Source organism: Anas platyrhynchos, chromosome 1, assembly GCF_047663525.1.
Source record: "Anas platyrhynchos isolate ZD024472 breed Pekin duck chromosome 1, IASCAAS_PekinDuck_T2T, whole genome shotgun sequence".
NCBI classification, from domain to species: Eukaryota; Metazoa; Chordata; class Aves; order Anseriformes; family Anatidae; genus Anas; species Anas platyrhynchos.
Window position 1 is genome coordinate 177,580,431 of NC_092587.1, and position 21,381 is coordinate 177,601,811.

The 21,381-nt window shown below is 45.6% G+C and overlaps 1 protein-coding gene across 6 annotated transcripts in view; it reads left to right on the forward strand.

Moving 5' to 3' along the window:
- Nucleotides 1-17,143: 17,143 nt before the first annotated feature.
- LRCH1 (leucine rich repeats and calponin homology domain containing 1) overlaps nucleotides 17,144-21,381 on the forward strand; it is a 113,987-nt gene continuing 109,749 nt past the window's right edge. For 4 of the 6 annotated variants that reach the window (XR_011806418.1, XR_011806420.1, XR_011806419.1 and 1 more), the window contains exon 1: nucleotides 17,144-17,579. Coding sequence is in view for 2 of the 6 variants with exons in the window: in XM_027471729.3 (XP_027327530.1) it covers nucleotides 17,300-17,579 (280 nt within the window). In the remaining 4 variants the exon portion in view is untranslated. The remainder of the gene's footprint in view (nucleotides 17,580-21,381) is intronic. The other 2 variants (XM_027471729.3, XM_072032550.1) reach the window with 1 other exon arrangement.

Sequence of the window (21,381 nt, forward strand, 5' to 3'; positions counted from 1 at the left end):
TGAAAAGCTGCAATGAGGTCTCCCTGGAGCCTTCCAGGTAGATGACATCAGTCGGTCTTCCCTTGTCAGCTGGTGCAGTCACTGCGTTTTATTTGCTTCCCAGTCCCTTTAGTTCCTGTCTCAGGAGCTGCCCTGAGCACCCTAATCCCCAGAGGCTCAGAGGGTAAAGCATCCTGTTTTCCTCACAACACTCAAAAGGTAATAAAACATCAATCTGTTGCCACATGTTTGAGACAAAGGAGGTTGGTATAAAGTGTGTAAGAAAGATAAAGATTCAGAAACCTACATACATTGATGAAATGTAAGGAGGCAGAAGGATGTGAAATTGCTCCGTTCCTTTCTGGCAGTACTCGATTCATGTAGTGTGTGGCAAATTTTCCACCGATGTATTGTATTGTAGTGGAACCTTACCAACATTTCTACTTCATGACTAAGCCCTCAAGTTCCCCTTAAATTTATAATTTCCTTCCTTAAAGCTCTTTACTACTTAAACCTGATCCTGGTAGGGAGGTATTTTAATACTTTTATGTGCCTTGCATGTTTGCTAAGCTTAAGGTTTTGAAGGTCCATGAACTACTGAAACAATTTCTTCTGGGATTCTTTTAGCTTAATCTTTTTTTGTGCAAAATGGATATCATCACCAAAATAAAAGCAAGTTTATTGCAGTTTGGGGCCTTGAAAAATGTGCTGAGCAGTAATAAAAGCGATCCCTTTTCTGGCCTTTCCCCATCCTACAGGCTGCTATACAATAATAATAATAATAATAATAATAATAATAATAATAATAATAATAATAATAATAATAATAATACATTCTTCATTACTAAGAGTTCTTGAACCACTGTTGTCTTCTGAATAGACAGGAGGATGGAAATGATGTTCTAGGTCTCAGAGCTGGAAGCAATGTTGTTGATTCTGTCCAACAGCAGCACTGACATTATTTTTGCTATCTTTTTCTCGCTTGTGTCTTACTCACATTTCCACTTAGGGGAAAACAAAAACTGGGGTATTCTTCTCACAGCACCTCACAGTTTGTACTCAAAGGAAAATTTTATCAGTAGTGATGTTTAAAGAATAGCCTAATCTGTCATATCTTATAACTTTGTAATTACACATTAAAATATATAGATCCAAGCACTCAAAGGATGATAGGAGATGACTGTGTTTAAATTGCCAGTTTTCTGCCATTGTTTGCAAATTCAACTGCATTCAGCTCTAACCCAGCATGTACATAACGCAGCTTTTGCAAGATGCTGAACCTTGGAACATCTATTCCTGTTAGATCTTTCAAACTGCCTCGCTGGAAACAAATGGGTTGTGAGTCATTTTCATTGAGAAATTAAATGCTGTGTTGCTGTCTCTGTTAAAAATTAACAAGAGATTATCAGTGCCCAGGCTCACGCCTCTATTGTTCCGAATCTATCTGTATTCATTATCTACATTGCTGATAAAAGGCCCAGACAGTGAAATCAAATATTATGGGAATGCAAATGTTGAACATTGTTTCCATGTGTTTTGGCAGTAATGACTCAGAGCTGAAATGCTATCTGTAGACGTCTGCCTGCTCGTATGTTATAAACTGTGCCCTGCCTGTGTTAAGTGCCCTGCTCAGCATTCAGCCCATGGAGATCAGTGTTGCTGGGAAGCCTCTGGAGCTGCAGCAAGAAGGCAGCAGAAATGCAGTGGGGTTGCTATTGCAGGGAGGGATGCTATGGACTGCTGCATCCCTGTGTCGCTGGGCTGTCAGGTAGTGAGGGCACTGCCTGACACCAGGAGGTGTCTTGCCATCCTGGTGAACATTGGCCCTGCAAGAGCAAGGATCTCTTTAGAGATTCAGTGAAACAAGCCACTGCTGAAGACTTGCTGCTGGTTTTTATTTTTCAGACTGGAAACTTGCCATCAAAGTATACTTAACAATGACTTTAATAGCACGGTTGAATGGCTTCCTAAAAATAGTTTCTGTGGGACCTCTGAAGGTCTGGTCCATCCACCCTGCTCAGGCAGGGATACCTGCACAAATCTTTTTGAATTAGTCTTTGCTATTATACTTGAATGCCTCCCATTCAAGCTTAAATAGTCTAATTTTAAGTGTCAAAGTGCACTGAGATTAGTTCAACAGATTAGGTCCTGAGCATAATTGCTGTATGATTTAGCTTTCAGCATCTCGCTGCGACCCGCTTTTGGAGCACACGCCTGCACTGCATTCGTTCAGAGCCATGCACGTAATGCAGATGCACTGGCCTGGCCCTGAATAGAAGTGTGGAACTGCTAAGAATAGCACAGATGCCTGCAGCCACCCGGCGATGGTAGCAGTTGGCCCAAGCCAAATGACTTTGGTCTGTAAGCAGGATTGCAGCACCTACTGAGTGCCATCGTGGAGTCAGGCAGGAAAGAGTTTTCTTTCTCCTTGAAGGAAAGAAGTTTCTTTCTAAAGTACCTATATCAATAGAAGATGCTCATCAACAGAGGGTCTCCTCTCACCTGTGATGTGGGAGGAAGGGCTCAATTTCTTGCTTTTGACTCGAGCACAGCAGTCATTGACTGTTGTTCCAAGCTGAGTCTTCACCCACTTTGGTCCAGCTGCTCGGAAGCACTTCAAACTGTAAATTTTCTTCTTGCCACACTCCTTTTTTTTTTTTTGCTTTCCCAAGGAAAAGTTTTTGTTTTTGACAAATCGACAGTCTTTCACAAGAGATTTCTCCCCAGACTTTGCTGATGCTGAGCACGCTCAGGCACTGTCAATGTGGAAATGCAGTGTCAGGGTGTCACCGGTCAGCACCAGGGTGGGACATCACAGAGCTGGGTTCTGCCACTTCAGGCAAGTCATTCCAGGACAAATTAAACAAAACAGAGAAATGGTTGCCTAATCCCTGTTTAAGGCCTGTGATTGCAGTATCTTGGTCTAGCTCTTTCAGATTCCAGTCTGCAAAATCAGATTTCTCATCTTTGCTGGGTTGGTGTCAAGAGCTCAGATGTTACAGTGTAAGGTAAAGGCAAAAAGATAGCTGTTAGGTAGGTAGATATACGTACTTATATGTAGGGTATATAATTATAGTAAGTAAAATCAGGACAAGAGGACCCTGATAGGTATTTTTCAGATTGTGGCTGCCTGAGAAGATGCTTCAGCTCTAACCCTGGGTTTGTATTTCATCTAGGAAGTAATTTTACAAGGAAGACACATCAGCATGTACAGAATCTGATACTTTTGAATCTATAGTCTAGATCTATGTTTGCTGATGGCCCAGACCACGGAAGGAAACAGAGAACCCTGACTGATACAGTGTTTGAAAACTACAACAAGCAGCAGAATCAACCTTTACTCCAGTCCAGAGTAAGACATAGTGGAAATATGACTGTGCACACAGACAAATATCCCTGAAACCTTTACAACTCCTTGCTTAGGAGACCGAGGTGCTTTGGACACCCAAGTAAGCTCATTGCTTACTGCTGGTATCTGATGTGTGGAGGAGACCCTTGCTGCAAGGTGGCTGCTTAGCAAGAGATTCTTGTTTTCCAGCTCTGATCAGAACAGCACATTGGCCTTAACTAGGTGAGACCTCAGGTCTGTCTGGGTCACTGTCACATCTCCACCAGTATCTGTCAGCAGATGCCTAGGAGAGAATGTAAGAACAGGGCAAACATAAAGGATACCTCTCCCCATTTGTCTTCTGGCTATTTCCCATCAGAGACTTCATGAGAGGGAAGGTCCTATACATTACATGCATAACAACCTTTTAAAAAAATAAATATATATTTCCTAACCATGGATGGACTTTTTTTTCCAAGAGTTTATCCAGCCATTTTCAGAAAAACAACAACAAAAACACAACAGAGCTTGATCAGTAGCCCACTTTCATACTTTCATACTGAAAGAATCTGCTAAAAGTACCTGAAGAGTAACTGAGCTTCTAAGAGGAGAAAAGGTATAATGTGCATTTTCTTATTACTGTTGTTTAGGAGGGAAAGAAGGAGTCTGCAAATGGATAAATATATATATATATGTAATAATAAAAGCAACAACAACAAAAAAGCTACTTGTGCTCAGCTTGCACAAAACAAGGCCAGGGCTGCAATTGACCGGTGCAATTCTCAACAGGCTGAAGGAGCCCAGCTCCTTCAGCACTTAAGAGAGCTGTATTGGTGCACATCTGTTGCGACTTAATGCTCTATTATTTAGTGATTACTGGAACATAGAAAGTGAGCTTCCCATCCCTTCTCTTCTCACTGCTGGATTTCTGTCCATCTGTGTAATTACTTAATACAAGCCTTAGGGTACAATGCCTTGCCCGAGGTTGGTAATTTCTACAGGTTTCTCTTATAATTCCTTATTCCCTGTTTGCTCTTTTGGTTCATATCTTTACATTATTCTCATTTTTATTCATTTTCTTCTGTGCATTAAAATAGATTCTCAGTTACCATGGTGGGGAGTGATATATAGACCCAACTGAAAGGTAATGAGGTTTTACTTCCCTTAGCTTTTGGGTGTCTATTATCTTTTCTTAAAACATTTTTTTAAAGAGTAAGTCTAATTTCATAACATCCTCTTTGTTATTAAAAAGCTGCTTCCAAAAACTCCTCAGCTTGTATTCATCCCAGCAGTTGTTTTGCATTTTATTGGTGCTGTTAGCTCTCATCGATTCCCCAGAGCTTTCAGTCAAAGGCCCCATGTAAAAGCAGTGGAAATTAGAAGTAAAACAAATCCTTTGCGTACTTAAAAAAGATTTTATAGGAAATCTAAAAATAAAAAGATTTGTATTAATAGAAGCACTGTCTATTGTTTGTCCAATGCTTTCCATGATGAGCTCCCGTTCTCCATTGCTTATAACTTTGCCAAAGTTATAACAAAAATCGTAACAATTGGGAATGAGAATTTCCCTGCTGGGCATCTGCTCATTTAGCTGAAATTTAAGTGCATAAATAAAACAGTTCAGGCACTTCCAAGAATGTGGCTAGGAAAAATGTATTGTTTTGATGGTGTTAATTTCTGTCTTTCATTTGGGAACTCTGGTTGGCCCCTGTGCTTTATAGGAGGACCATGAAACTTAACAATAGATGACTTTTGTGTATTTTGAATCTCCAGACAAATGAACCCAAATATGGCCAAGTTGTAGACCTTTCAGGGGAAAAGAATGCAATTTGTACATGCTCTGTAGATCTCTGCTGCAGCTGTGAGCTAAATACCACGGGGAGCCTATCTGTGTGGACTGTGCAATTGCAACTCCAGGCCACCGTGGCCTCGAATCCCATCTTTCCTGGCCTCTCCATGCCCCTCTTTTTCTGGCCTGTGGTAGTGAGAAGGGAGAAGTTGCTTGGTTTAAGTATAGAAAAGTTAGGAGATTGTGCTTGTAGACACATGTGAGCCATCTGGGACAAGAATAAGGGAAGGGGAGAATGAGGGAAATGAGGGTTTGGGGGTGGGTGAGAAAATGCAAGAGGCTGGGGCTGGACAAAGGGACAGGAGTGGGAAAATATGAGGTTGGATAAGAGCTGAGAGCAGAAGAACTCAAATCTGAGGGCTGGGGAGGAAGATGTGTGCCTGCTCACATGGACCAAGAGAAATCCAAGAAAACTGGTCCCAGACTTAGTATAGTTCACAAATAGTTTTGATTCTTGGTGCTGAAAGGTTCCTGTCCTCTCCAGGACCACAGGGCCACTGAGAAGACAGCCATCTGCCAAACACTGCTGATGTCCTACAGACCTCTGTCATGTGGTGAGTCCACCAGCTCCAAGTTGGTCCCAAACCTTGCCTGGGAAAGCAAAATTGGGGTCAGGGAAGCAGGATGCCCAAGGTTTTTAGAAAGGAAAAGTAGAGAAATAATTTCTCTACCCTCCTACCTCACCCCCCATAGCATTATTTTAGACGAACACTGTTTTGTGCTGCAAAATCCAAAGGTAGGAACTTCTGGAGTTAATGTCCTCTGCGTGACTTTAATTTAGCCATTGGCTCAGGCACAATGTTATAGTCTCTGTTTAGAAAAAAGGAATTAATGGCTACACTGGAAAGCTTCGGTTGCCTGAGGGCTGAGGATCATGATCTGATTATGTTCAGTACAGGCAAGCACTGCGCACTGGCCACCAATAGTACGTGTATTGGTTATCCTGAAAATTAATTTCTTGAAACAGGCATAAATTACAAGAAAAGTGAGCAGGACGTAAAATGTAGGTAGAAAAGTGAAAATAAGTCTGTGAGTGTATTTCAGAGAATTTTATTTAGATGGAAAAAAATCCAATTTCCTTCTTACTCAGGGAGGGACTGTTTGGCTAAACATTGACTCTGATTCAGTGGCAGAAGAAAATCAGTTGTTGGAAAGACAGCATTTCCATATGATCAATAAAGATGAAAGAACCATTCATACAAGCAGGAAATTATTAAGTGTTGAAAATGGGTCAGTAAAGATTTCAGGGAAAAAAAAAAGCCTATAAATGATAGCTATGGATAATATGAAAACATTCAATTATTAGGAGCAATGACAATGTTTCAGCCTGATCACTGGAAACAGCAGGCAGAACTGGCATCAGTGATGCAAAACAGGCAGAAATATTTAAATATATACATAGATTTATTGAGAATGGAGCAGGATTTGCATTTGCCTCATAGGAGAAGAGTATAGAAATTTCAACACATCCACAATTAAAGGTGTTAAGAAAACACCTTGGTATTGGCAATAAATTCCACGAGACTGGAAGAATACCGAAAATGTGACAGAATCGGGATGCAACAATCCACTAATTATAGGCTTGTTAACCTGTCATCAGTTGTAGGCAAAATGACAGAAAAATGTCAGGGAGCTTCAAAGGAACTGACGTCTACAAATATAATTATTACCCCTCAGTAGAGATTAATGAAAATGAATTCTTGTAAAGCAGGCCTGATTCCACTCTTGAGGAATTTGTATATCTAGCTTGTAAAAATGCTGCAATATATTTAGATTCGTTTAGACTTTTGACTTAATGGCGTTCTCTTAAAAACATGAGCACCAGCCAATTTGCAGAGTTTTTATTGCCGTGGAGTTGCAAATGTGAGGCACACCTGGTAATTAGCCCTTAAATATGTACTTGTCTTGCAATCAGTCTTACTCACGGATCTGGTTGGGTTTCTGTGCCTGACCAAAGTCTGTGTGTGTTTGTGAGGCACGGGTAATTTGGAGGTACTGTGCAGGAAACATGCAGTGTTGCTGACAATAAGCACCTAACATACATGTATATAAATAAATAAATCCAACGGAGCTCAGGAAGGACATTTTGTAAGTTATCTGTGCATTTTTCCCCCTTCCTGAATCCTGTTTTTAGCAAACTGCAGTGCCTGAAAGCAGGCGTACTCTTGGTGTCACCATCCACATACATCCCAAGGATGTTGTATGGGGGTGTAGAATTTTGCCTCATGCTAGTCAAACCTACCCAGGGTCTGGACCAAAGGCAGTGTGTGCTGACAGAGGTCTGGAACCATGTAATGTCACATAAGATGATGCCTGGACCATCTCGGGTGGACGATGTTCTTCTGGTATCCACTGCCCATCCACCCCAGGTGGGTGCACTCCCAGAGATGTGGTCCTCTGGCTCAAGGGCAGAATGAAAGCTTGGAAAGCAAACAGCAGCCAGCAACTTTCTAAAGTGCTGGGAAGGACTGAGAAGACCCCAAGTGGAAGCGAGCATTTCCTCACCTCCTCATTGCTGGCACAAAGGCAGGAAAACCCTGGAGATGTGTGGTCACGCACGTGAGCCACGTGCTCCCCACTCGGATGCCTGGAGACAACCTAAAGCCATCAGGAGGTAACCCAGCACCTCACTAGCCTGCACGTGTCATCTGCACAAGTTCCAGGACTGAAGAGCTAAAACATTGTGTAATGGCTTTTAAAAATAAGAACAAGAACACAGCTACAGAGGCTGTTACAGAAAGGAGCAGTAGGCACAACTCCGGTGTCCTCTGCGTGCTAGGAAAACCTGGCTCCGGTGCAGAAGGACTTCCCAGCCTGAAGGACAAATAAGTGGCCATAGATGAAAGGTGGGAGCAGCTTGCCGTTGGTCTTTATTGTGTATAAACACAGAAAGGTGATTTATGACTTCAAAACAAAAACTTCTGAAATGGTTGGTGAAACCATGCCTCATTAATATTGACTTTAATTAAAGAGCGGGGAATCTCTTCTGAGCAGAAGGTATTTGCATTATAGTTGCAATCACTCTAACAATTTCCCAGCTTAATGTGTTGGAAAAATCAATTGCTTCTTTGCAAGCATGGAGAATGCAGGATGTTTGAAAAAAAAATCAGTAAAGCACTGATTATAATCTCTAATTTCTGCTGCCATTTTTTCCATTAAAATAATCCCCATCCCCTCCTGTCTATCATGTAAGACCTTGAATGACTTCCCTGAGCAGCGTGTTGCTTCTTACTCCTCATCTTCTTCAGAGTACTAAGAACATTTGTTTCATTTTGTCTGCTGGCTGTCTTCATCCTCTCTAAACAGCTCTTTGGGCTCCTGCGAAACAGATATATGATATGCTCTTCCCATCTATATACACAGATGAATTCAGGGAATGGTAGCAAGATCCCTGAAATTCCCCTTTTCTGAGGGATTTCTGCTTTTTCTCTTCCATTTATTAGAACAACTGAGGAGCAGCAACGTGCATTACTGCTTGGGTGTTTTAGTGATAATAGTGTTTTCGGGGCTATGAGCAACACATGGTAAAAACATTCCTATTCTATCTGCTGCATGTCATGCAGGCAGTACAGGCTCTGTGTTTTACATATTAACAGAGAGGGACAGATCACAGGCTGGGGGATGGGTGGAAAATTGCTTTTCCTTCCCCTTCTCTCCACGTACGCTTCGCTAAGCCATGCTGTTTGAGTGTTCATCCCCTATTGTTAAAAATAGAGTGTGAGACGTTAATTCGAAGGCACAAGGCGAGGTGGATGGCTCAAACAGAACTGGGAGGGCAACGGGGAAGGACGTTTGGGTGGAGGTGTCCTTAAACAGATGGACCCTGAGAATATAATGCTCTTGGACGTGGATTCTGCGTAGAGGTGAGCACACTCCAGCCCCACCAGCTTCTGCAGCAAGGCTGGGCTCATGGCATCTCCTGGGAGCCAAGCTGCAGAGAGGAATTGGTCAGAGCACCACCCTCCATGGGTGCCTTATGGCCTCCATCACAAGCAGGTTGTGAAGCTCTGCAGCTTGCTGGATCATCTTTCTTTTTTCTTTTATTCTTTTTTATTTTCCATGCCAAAGAGCAGGCTGTATCTCCATCTGCCAGCAAGGGGAAGCTCTCCTGCTGGGTATGTGTTGCCCAGTCCCACGGTGTTTATCTGGAGAAAGAGGAGAAGATAAAGGAAGAAGTGCTGCCTGCCCAGCAAGAGCCTGGATTTACCCCACATGAGCAAATTTAGAGCTGCCTTTTGCAGTCAGTCTTACTAGAAGCACTGCATACTGTTTCCTCCCAAGACCAATCTAGTATTTCAGTTGTGCTCCTTGATATTATGCCTCTTCACTGTATGCACTATAGTCAGCAATCGTGTAAGCCTGTGTGTATGAGAAATGATTCAGTACTTATAATGCAAGAGATTCTGCCCAGTAGATGCCTTTTTTTTTTTTTTTTTGCACAGCATAGTGCAATGAGGTCTTCATTTGATGGGGATTTCCAGCATTTTTATTGCTTCAATAAATATACGAGCAACTTCCCCTAGACAACAATCAGTCACCTTGGTTGCAACAAGCATCTCCTCTGGCAAAGGCTGAGACGGTGTCATGTTAGCAGGGTTTATCTGAGCACTTATCTGAGCATTTATCTGAGCACTGGCCCTGTGTGTGGCTCCCACTCAGCTCCACACGTGCCCAATCAGTCGTACCCAACACATGAGGTTTTGGAGCAGTGGAAACTTCCCAGCCCCACAGTGTGACTGCAAGACCCAGACCTCACTGGATGCCTTGCAGGGATCCTGCTCACCACCTGGACGCTGCAAGCTAGTGACGTGCTGCCAGAAAGTCCCTTCTGCTGCACGTGGAGCAGCAAAGCAGGCCTCACCTCCTCTCCTTAGGTCCCCCCTCAGGATATCCTCAGCACCCCAGCCCACCCCATGGTGGTCTCCAGAGATCTGCTTCACAAGCTGAGGACACAGACAGTGGGAGACAAATTGCTGAGCAACCACTGGAGGTGGCATGGAGGCAGTATTTGGGATGAGAGGATGGGGTGGAGATGTGCAGCACATTTGTGGCAAGGTGCTGTGCTGGGGGGACGTCACACAAAGCAGGCACGGAGGGACTGAATGGCTATTGGGCTTTGTTTTGCTCTAAACAAAGTGTATTCTCTAGCTAGCTGGGATAAAAATGCCTCTGAAATATTGCTTATACGCTTAATTGGTATAGGGTTATTATAGTTATTTTAGATGTGTTAGTGGCTTACGCCGAAACAAGCTGAGTCTTTGTTTTTCTCTCAAATAAACAAGCAGGTGTTATGTTTCTTTGTAGTTATGTGAAAATTATTGTTGTTGGGATGGTTGGTCTGAATTGCTCAATGTCTTGATCTTTATGGATGGGGTGAGGACATAAATTGCAGTTAAATTGGAAGCTTTGATCTTGATTCTTTCCTGCTTTTCCAAGAGCTGTCCCACAATACTTGCAGGATAGCAAACAGCAAACGTGGATTTAAGTTACTTTTGAGCACCCCAGGATGGGCAAGACACTAGCAGCAACTTTTATATCACATGTGAAGTAGAGAAGACTTGGAGGTTGGTCTTAGACATGCATTTTTTTTTTATACGTCATTAAGCTCATACTGCCATAAGCTCATACTTCTTGAAATGCATAATATAGTCAGGATCCTGTCCCTAGTCCAGCATTTTCCTTGGCTGTGTATCAAAGCAGCATTCCCTCATGGGCAAAAATCTGCTTCTCTGTAAGACCTCACTTCCACAAAAACTGATTGAAACAGAGTGACTAAAACTGAGGGTCCATATGACTTGCCCTTCCACTAAAAGCTGCATATTGGCATCCTTGCTGATATTTGGGGGTGTCAGGACATCCAAGGAGGAGGTTGCTCTTTGCTCTTTACTCTTTAGTAAAGGTCTTATTCTGCTGGTGCTGTTATTTCACCCTAACCTTTGCTGCGTTGGCAACAGTGGCAGTATGAGGGGGCAGCTAGCCCAATGGTTTTGGAAGCGTGTTGGAAAGCAAGGATGTCCCTTAGGGGTGAAATACCTTCTGGATAAAGAGATGCTGGTGGCTGCAGAGATCTGTACTTGCGTGTGTAATCAAAGCATTAATGGCGATTAATGTGTTCTTGGGTACAACTCCCCATTCAGGAATTGCATGCATGCTTTTTTCCCCCCACAGTGGCAGATATCTGAACACCCTCTTTGTAATTTTACCTTCCAACTTATTGTTGTCACTTGACTGGGTATCAGCAACATGGTTGGACTGAGTGGGGGAAACACACAGACGCAGTGCTGGTAAATTAAAATTAGTTATTTGACTCAAGTCAGGTGAGTGGTTTGCAACCGCTGGGCTGATGCTGGTTCATGGCTCATACTGAGTTCCCAGGTGTCTTGAGAACATGTTTATACCAGTGAGGTGGTTTGTGTGGTTTGCAGGGAAAAGACTTGGGCTGATATTCTGGTAGAGTTGTTCTTTCATTTCTACTGCTGCTTTTGGCTTTTAAGGCTTCACTTCCCCCATATATATCACCACTGCTTTCCAGGCAGTCTTTGGTCTCAGTGTTTCTGCTGTTCTTAACAGGGACACGAAGCATTTTACCTGCTGCCTTTCCGACAACCATGAAGACATCTCTTATAAAATCTCTGGCTTGTGTGCCCCAACACTTCCTAAGCTCTGCTTAGAAACTGGAGTTCATCTGCTTGATTGGCATCTTCCATCTCCTTGCATTTTCTGGATTTTGCAAAAGACTGAGGTCTCTGTATTTCTGTTTCAAATCCATGTGTCTGTGCTAATAGTCTGCTGTGGGTCAGGTTTGCATAGTTTTCTTGCAATAGACGTATAAACTGTGGTATTTCAACAGCATACACTGGAGGCATTGTGGGACTGCCAACAGTATCTTTCTGTGAATGCTGTCTCATTGTCTAGTGACAATAACTAATTGTCTCCTCTATTTTTATTAGAAGGCAGGTTATTCCTTACTCAGGTGGTTTCTTCTCCTACCAGAAGCTCTTTCATGTTTTTGTGAAGGTGAACTCCTGCAAGCTGCTCCTTTCCCAGCTTAGGCATGTCTTTCTTTTATTGATCGTGGTACAATAAGCTACTGTCTCTGCCCATTTTGAGAGCAAGGCTCCCACCCTGGTTACAGTCCCATGAATCTCCACCGAATCTCTGCTGAAGTTGTGTTTCAGCAGTGGATTCAAGGTAAGCATGGACACGGTTACCTCTATCATACTGCATGTTTCAAGGTCATCTGGGATACTTGGAAGAAACTCTGCAAGTTTACAACTGCTAATAGTCTTTGAACTAAATTAATATTTCAGGTGTGGGCATGTTATTGTGTTGTCTTTAAATGTTTAGTCAGGACAAGTGTTTCAGGGATACCAAGACAGATTCATTCTGGTTTTATTTTACCCTTAGGTCTGTTTTCATGGCCTCTTAGCTGAGAGCTGAGCATTTGATCATGATCTCTCCCAGTTTCTGTCCTGGTGCATCCATGTCTGTATTGCTACCACTGACCTTATCTCCTGCCTCTTATTGATTTATTGTTCTCTCCCCCTGTTTTCTGAGCAATTTGACGCAGGTGCTATAGAGAGGGATTTATATGAAACATCTCCTCATACTACCCCTTTCCTGCAATGCAGCAGCAATCCATTGTCTGCTCTGGGTTGGCTGTTCACCTCGCCGGTGTGTCTGCTATGAACCACTTGCCTTAGGCGTACTGTAGGCAGGACCAGGAGTTTGTGCTTCAGTTGAAAGGAGCGATTTTTATCTGCACCACTTGAAGCTTCAGCCTGCACGTTTCTTCTCTTGGGATCCAGCTCATCATTTTCTTTGTCCCGGTGCCATTACAATCATGCTATCAAGGACGTATAATGGGGCTTTTCTTAGCTGTGACTTCTGTGTCGCACACGAAACCAAGGTAACCTTGCAAGTGGAGTGATGCCAGCTCTGCTTGTCTTGTGATGTTTGCGTGTCGCTTCTGCCTCTGCACAGGACAGCCTGTCCACCTGGGAGGTTCACGTGAAGAAAGCAATGTAGGAGCTACACCATGCTGAGGCCCCTACAGCAGCGTATTAGAGCACATGGAGTGTGAGGTAGATGTCTGTACATGAAGTTACTGACACACACTACCTCATGAGACACCAGATCCCAGCACATAAGCCTTTGCCCACCTCTCATCCTAACAAGCCATGTGGGCCCTGTTGTTCCTTTCTGTCAATTTAGAGTCCTGGACAGGAGAAATTTACTCTGAGTCCCTACGGCTCATGGCCTTCCTCAGCTGTGGTACTTTCTGCTTATCTCTGACAGGATTTTTCCTGTCACAGCCACTATGTGTGACCCGAATAGCAGGTTGGTTACCTCCATAGTCATCTTCTTCTGCTACATACATGAAGTCTTTCTTCTGCAGTCTTCCCTTCCTCTGTGACATTTGCTTGTGTTTGCTGAAAAGCACCCATTGATTTCTTTTTCTTCTAGAGGTAATTTTTAAGCTGCTCTCAGTCTCCTGGCTGGCTCATGGAAGGCTCAGACAAGCACAAACACTGTCATATGGGAAACAGCAAGACCACATAGCTGGGGGCAAGGGATGGAGGGGCTGCCTACAGCGGCAGCTTGCCATCCCTGCAGCTTCACTGCTGCGTCAGGCTGTGCCCACGTTGTGATCCAAGCGAAGTCAATGTGCAGAGTGTGACCTTGTACATAGACATCTGCATGAGAACAGGAAATCGGTGCTGCTGCGACTGATCTTTTCTTTTTCTGAAGCGTTTCCAATTTCTGATCCTTTGTATCTATAGGAACAGACTGAGATCTGGCACAGCACTCAGGCACAGAGAGTGAAGATGATACAGCTTCGGTGCTATATTGTTTTCCCTGATAATCACAGAATTACAGAATGGTTTGGGTTGGAAGGTACCTCAAAGATCACCCAGTTCCAACACCCCTGCCATAGGCAGGGATGCCACCCACTACATCAGGCTGGCCAAGGCCCCATCCAGCCTGGCCTTGAACACCTCCAGGGATGGGGCAGCCACAGCTTCTCTGGGCAACCTGTGCCAGGGCCTCACCACCCTCTGAGGGAAGAATTTCTTCCAAATATCTAATCTAAATCTTCCCCTCTTTTAGTTTAAAGCCATTCCCCCCTTGTCCTATCCCTACACCCCCTGACAAAGAGTCCTTCCCCAGCTTTCCTGTAGGCCTGCCTTTAGGCACTGGAAGGCTGCTGTAAGGTCTCCCCAGAGCCTTCTCTTCTCCAGGCTGAGCAACCTCAACTCCCTCAGCTTGTCTTTGTAGGAGAGGTGCCTCAGTCCCCTGATCACCTTTTTGACCTTCTTTAATCCTGTCAGCCTGCAAACTGTTCCTTCCAAGCTCTGACAGCACAGGTCATACCTGCACCGCTCCTCAGCAACTCTGGTAAAAAGGATTTTAAAACAAACTTGCTGCCCCATCACAGCTGTGTGCCCTTACATTGCTACAAGGGAGAACCTGGATCTTAAACCCTGCCAGACCGTGCAGCAGGACAGCCCTGTGTGCCACTAAATCCTGCCTGTCCCCATGTTGGGTGTTTTAAGGGAGAACCCTGAATTAGCAGGACAGCATGAAGACAATGCAGAGCAAAAAACACGTTGTTTATTGCAAAATTGGCACCAGAAGTCACTTTGTCATATCAGGAGTGGGGGAGGAAGGAGTGTGGTATCCCACCAGTGACTGAGCTTACCAAACCTCGCAGAAAGACAGGCCTGTTATCTGACTGTAAAGAGCTGATGCTGAAAGATGATTTCTGCAGATACACTGTCTGCATGCTTAGCTCCATAGTACTAGTCACAATATTAAGTTTCATGTTGTTGGGGGATTTCATACATAGGAAATCTTGTGCAAGGCCATTTGCTGTGTCATAAAACCTACAACACTTCAGCCTTCTCTATGTGTAAAAGAATATAGTACTTATTCTATTAAAATATTACATTAAGAAAATCTATTACAGGGGAAGCCAAGCAGTTGCTCTTATTCACAGCTTACTCAACTCACACTATTTTTCATCAACACTTTTCTGTAAATCGCTGAGAAGATGGAGCTATTCGGCTGTTTCCTTATGCTTTCCAACAGGAAAACAAATGAAGCTTTTTAAATCCCGAACATGCTGTGACTAGTGGAAATGTGTGGGGAACATTATCTTAATCAGCCACCACCAAGCTTTGCCAGAAGTAACGTGATATCCGGACATACCTGTGACAGCAGTGGCTGTTGTGTTCCTTGGGGAAGATCTCTTCAGCTTGGGGCTGTTCTAAGGAACGGTGTCACGAATTGTTCTCTGGTGCACCCAAGATTTTCTTGAACTGGTAGGAGACTGAATGTGTCATGCAGAAACCCAGCATCCCTGCATCACACCTGCAGAACCAGCAATCACAGATGTAAGGACAGTTTGGATTTGAGTTTAGCTTGGGGCCTATATTTTGTGCGCAGTTTAAAAGCACTTCCAGTAAAATAATCCCCTTCTTATCCACCTAACCTTACAGACCTTTCCTTACACTTCTCAGCTGTAAAGAAGAAGCTTTTTATGGATATTTTGATGCTATTCAGTCTACCTCTAGTACCCTTCTCTCTTTTAAGTTTCTTGTTGTGGCAGCTAAACTTGCAGAGCTCTCTCCTGTTTTTTTTTTGTTTGTTTGTTTTGTTTTTGTTTTGTTGTTGTTGTTTTGTTTTGTTTTGTTATTGTTTTTCTAAAGGTGTTTCCTTGTGGCAATTCTGCCTTCCTTTGCCCTGTAGCACTTGGTGTTGAACTTCCTGGAGCCTGGGAAGCTTTAATTTAACATCAGCCATCGATCACAGCACAAGGGGACGGAGCGAAGCGTAATGGCCTGTAAAGTACAGGTCACACGTGGTGATATATGGGTCCCTTTTTAGCTTTGAGCTCTCTGAGTGGCAGGGAAGCATGAGGCCTCACGCTTTGGTTTGTCACTCCAAATCACCCCTCGAAGGGTCTCTCTGGGGCAAGCCGGGCTCCAGAGCCATGCACAGGTGTGAAGCAGCGCCTGCAGCAGCAGCAGGCTTCAGAAACTCCTTCTGCAGGGCAGGTGCTCCCCAGGGCCTGTGGAGTCCGGCGGCAAGAGCCGCTGCAGCTTGTAATTTTCAAATGAAACATGCTCTGCCTCAGCATATGCATGCTTGCCTCAGTGCCTGCACCGTAGTTTCACCCCACTCCACTACAAGCTGCTGCAGAGCTGGTGCAGTTAGAGAGGGGATGCTGTTAGCTGCGATGGATGCCAGCAGAAGGGGATGAGCAGGTGGGGGGCTTCCTTTTAAAAGGGTGTTGTGGTTTAACCCGGCCGGCAGCTAAGCACCGCACAGCTGTTAGCTCACTATCCTGCCTCCCTCAGTGGGATGGGGGTGAGAACTGGGGAAAAAACAGTGAAAGCTTGTGGGTTGAGATAAAGACAGTTTATTAGTTTATTATTATTACAGAATAAAGGAAAATAATGATAGTAGTACTGCTACGAAGAATGTGTACAAAACAAGTGATGCACAATGGAATTTCTCATCACCCGCTGACTGATGCCCAGCCTTTCCCCAAGTAGTAGTTGCCCACCCCAGCCAGCCACCCCATATTGACTGTTCAGCATGAACATGGCATGGGACATCCCTTTGGTCATTTTGGGTCAGTTGCCCCGGTTCTGTCCCCTCACGGCTCCTGTTGCACCCCCAGCCTGCCCTCTGGGAGGACACGGTGAGAAGCTGGAAAGTCTTTGGCTTGCTGTGAGCACTGCTCCGCAACAATTAAAACATCAGTATGTTATTGATATTATTCTCACTCCCGTCCCAGCGCCTGACTGCTCTTTCTGAGAAAAAAACGTCTCCTCTTTCCCTCTTTTCCCCTTTTCCACCCCCAAACACCCCCCCTTGCCGCCCGCTGCAGGGCGGGGTCCCCGCCGCCAGGAGGCGCCGCCGCGCCCCGCCCCGCTCCCTGAGGGGAGCCGGAGCATGCGCACTGCGCCTCTACCTCGCCCCTGCTCCTCCGCCTCCCGCCCGCGCTGCCGGGAGCGCTGCGAGCGGGCGGAGGAGGAGGAGGAGGAGGAGGAGGAGGAAGGGCCGTGAGGGAGGGAGGGACCCGCACGGAGCTCAGGGCGGCCCCTCGGCTACCCCCAGCGGCCGGGGGGAAGATGGCGACGCTGGGAGGCGAGCCGCAGCCCTTCCCCGCCGCCGCCTTGGCGGTTGGGGGCGGCATCGGTGGCGGTTGTGGCGGTTGTGGAGGTGGTGGCGGTGGTGGCGGGGCCGGGGGGGTGTCGCTGGCCCTGCAGGCGCCGCTGAGCCGCGGCCTGGAGCGGGCGCTGGAGGAGGCTGCGCACCGCGGGGGGCTGAGCCTGAGCGGCAGGAAGCTGAAGGAGTTCCCCCGCAGCGCCGCCGCGCTCAGCCACGACCTCAGCGACACGGTGCGGGCAGGTGAGGCCGGGCTGGGGGGGGCTGGGGGCGAGGGGGGGCACTGGGTGAGGTGGGGGGGGGCTCCGAGGTGAGGGGACCCTGTATGAGGTGGGGGGACCCTATATGAGGTGAGGGGACCCCTCTGAGATGGGGGGACCCTATATTAAGTGAGGGGACTCCTCTGCCATGGGGGGACCCTATAGGAGGTAAGGAGACCCCTCTGCCATGGGGGGACCCCATATGAGGTGAGGGGGGCCCTGTATGAGGAGAGGGGACCCCTCCGATGTGAGGGGACCCCTCTGACATGGGGGGAGCCTATATGAGGTGAAGGGACCCCTCTGACATGGGGGGACCCTATATGAGGTGGGGGGACCCCTCCGAGATGGGGTGCTCTGTATGATGGGAGGGGACCCTGTATGAGGTGGGGGGACCCCTCTGAGGTGGAGGACCCTATAAGGTGAGGGGGAGTAATTAAAATCGTCGAGGATTTCCCCCCCTCTCAGCTGCCCCCCTGGGGAAGCTGAGGCGGGTCCCCACTGTCCCACTCCGTCTGTTTGTCTGTTTTTTTATTAGTGTGTTCCGTCTGTTTGTTTTTTATTATTATTATTATTTAGCTTTCTCCCAACTCGGTGCTTGAGGTAGGTGGTTGCTCTCCCATCTGGCTGGAGGGCTGCAGCCGCCACCCCCGCACGCCCACCCCGCCTTTGTAAGGCAGAGCTGGCGGCTCCTCCGCGCCTCTTCTGCCTCCCACCTCTCCTCAGCCTCCTCTCTGGGGCGAGGGCAGCTCCTCCGTGCCTGTGCTGAGGCCACCAGTGGATATGTTGCACAAGGAACATGTGTGCAGGTTACATGCGAGATACAGGCTTGCTCCTTCGCCCCGCGTGTAGGTGGACCTGCCTGCCATGGAGGGGATTAAGCCCGTGTGTAACCACGTTAGGATACACTCATGTCACTGATTTTACGTGCTGCAGGTGGAGAGGTGTCTGCAGGAGCGCTTTTGCTCTGCAGCTACCCCCAGGGAGCACGGTGCCTTTCATAAAGCCACACATCGACCCCAGTGTCTGTATCCTAACGTTCCTGCAGCCATATTTCCACCTCTGTATGCGATGCTGTCTCAAGGATGGTGAGAAATCCTTGTCTTCACACGTGCTGGACATCTGCAGGCAGAGAAAACCATCGCTCCCGAGGTCTGCAGAGGGGACAGGCCTCAGAGCCCTGCGGGTAGGAGAGGTGAGGGGAAGCACATCCACTCTGTGTTCACCTTGCCCTCACTGTCTCCTTCCAGCATGGAAAAAGGCACGCTTGTTTCTTACCTGAAGGAGCATTCCCCTCAGAGAAGTGTCCCATCTGTTCTTCCACCCTGTCTGTGCAGGAGAGTGGACCCCAATTCCTTCTTTACATAGTGTCACTGGGAAGACTGGTGTATTTTTAAGGTCTTTACTGCCTCCACGTGCACTTTTGTGTCCCCAGTTGCCTGCTGAAGACGGTTGTGTTGTAGCAGCAGAGGAGCAGGCAAGTAGTCGCTTGTTCTTCTTGTCCCGCAGAGCAGCAGGTGCTGCACCTGCGTGCAGGCATGTGATAACATGCACCTACTTCTGCACGAGGATATTTCTGCTTTTCTGTCCGCAGAGACGCAGGTGCTTACTGCATACTTGCATCCAGCCCAGCTGTCAGGAGCAGAGTAACCTCCCTGGTGTGTAGTGGACTTCATATTGTTCGCTGGCTCCGTCGCTTGTTCTTGCCAAATGGATTTCACAGTGCTCTGTGAGAACAGCCTTATCAACAAAAGAGAAATAGGAAACCTGATAAATGAAACTCGCTAATCGGTAGCAGGATTTGCCACGCTAACGATTAACTCCGTGACAGATGTGCAGTGAAAGGGATAAGATGTGGTAATAGCGCTGTATGCAGCTAAAAGAATGACTTGCAGCTTGTCTCCCGAAGCGAGATGTCTTATCTCTGTTCTTTTTAAAACGGAGGTCTAATGAAGACATGCCATGATATGGGAAACCCAGACATTTAGGCATGTTTGATTTGAGCTAATACTGATCCAGGCCGTTGGTAAGCAAAGTTATGCACAGAAAATGAATCCTTTGGCAATGAATATGTTTGTATGTCGTGTAAGTATGTTCTGCAGGAGCTGTGTGGTGTTTGTATAGGTGGCACGTGCCTGTTACATATTTAGTATTAAGTTTCACGTTCTGTAGAAAAAAAACAGCCTTTGTCAGAGTTTTCACAAAAGCTGCCCAGTATAAAATACATGTAGAGTGGATTTTTCTTCCTCTCTTTGGTAGAAATGGCAGCATGGAGCAGCCCATGCCTTGGTTCTCTGACAAATGTCCTTTATTCATTCTCCCCACTTAGGAAAACCACGTGCTAATCTATAGCTACTTGATAATTGTGTTTGTAAGATCATGTTGCGGCCGATTAATGGGAATCGTTTGCCTTGTGAGTGAAGCCCTACCTTGATATGTTTCTGGAAAAAAAAATGGTGTTCCTTTTCACTTGTTACGTTGCGTAAGTAGAATATATAAACAGAAGAGGCGCTTGGCCTGAGCCCAGCTTTTCGAAACTCTCAGGACAAACTCTTGATGGGAATTTTCCCTCTGGCTTCCTCTCCATAAATGTGCATGATATAAAAACAGTGCTTTTGTGTGCTACTTGGCATGTGTCCTGGCAGCGAGTGACTTTTACTCTTGGATTTGATGTGCTGATATATCTCTGAAACCTTGAAACTTTTTGATGTTTGGTTCAGGAGTAGCCTTTTTCTGTTAAAGCTTTTTTTTTGCTAAAGAGGGCTAATCTCACAGAAAAATACAGGCAATCCTTGATTCAGGGAAGACCAGCGTGGGGGATTGAGTTGAGAGATTTGTGGAGCAGGGGATTTCCAAAAAAAATGAGACCATATCTGAATCTTGACAATGTTTTAAAGAGCCTTAGATAAAGAATTAGATTGAGAAAAGGACGGGATGCAGACTTCTGAAGTAAAATGTTATCGAGCTTGTTTTCTGCAAAAGTTCTGAGTTCTTTAAAAGGGTCTGAGAAAGATGGAGTTAAACTTGAAATTCTCTATTCATGCACTTTTTTCCCCGAAGTTGGAAGTCAGATTTCATAGAGCAATCGATAAATTTGCAGGAGGGATGTAACTTTCATAGCTGGGAGCGAATTACTTGACTTGTCTAGTTCTCGTTTCAGTTATGCTCTATAGCAACAGCGGAGGCATAGCTGTACTTGTCACTTCTATTTATGCAATTCCTTGGAATGGCTTTTCTTTTGTGACTTTTCTTTGCAATGACTACATCTCGCTTATAAAGACACGATCCTACGAGCCTCCATGCAGCTTTCCAGCACTTAAACATTTCTTCCTTGTTGTCTTTGAAAGGTTTGCTCCAGAGCCGAGTGACCCAGTCTGCTGAACTTTGAGGCAGTATCTTGCACACAGAAGGGAGTTTGTGTGGTGCGCAGTACTGTTAGAAGAGAATAAATCCTCTATGCAAAGTATCGGGAATTTAGTCAGATGTTTTCAACCACATCAGCGTGGATGCGTTGCAAGAACCATTTCAAAAATAATAAATGCTATTCTTATCACTTTTATTACAGGCTGGGTTACGCAGAAGACAGTGGCACGGTAATCACATAGTTCTTAAGTAATAGCATGCAATTATATTCCTCAGAACCACAGGGAATGCTAGAAGCATGTTAGCTTATAAAAGAGGAAGAAAAAGCCCCAAAGCTGCTACTTAAATGTGCAGTCAGGGCTGCCTGTATCGCTTCAACCTCTCTTTGGAGGCTTTGGTTGTTTGTTTTTTTTTGTTTTGAAGGC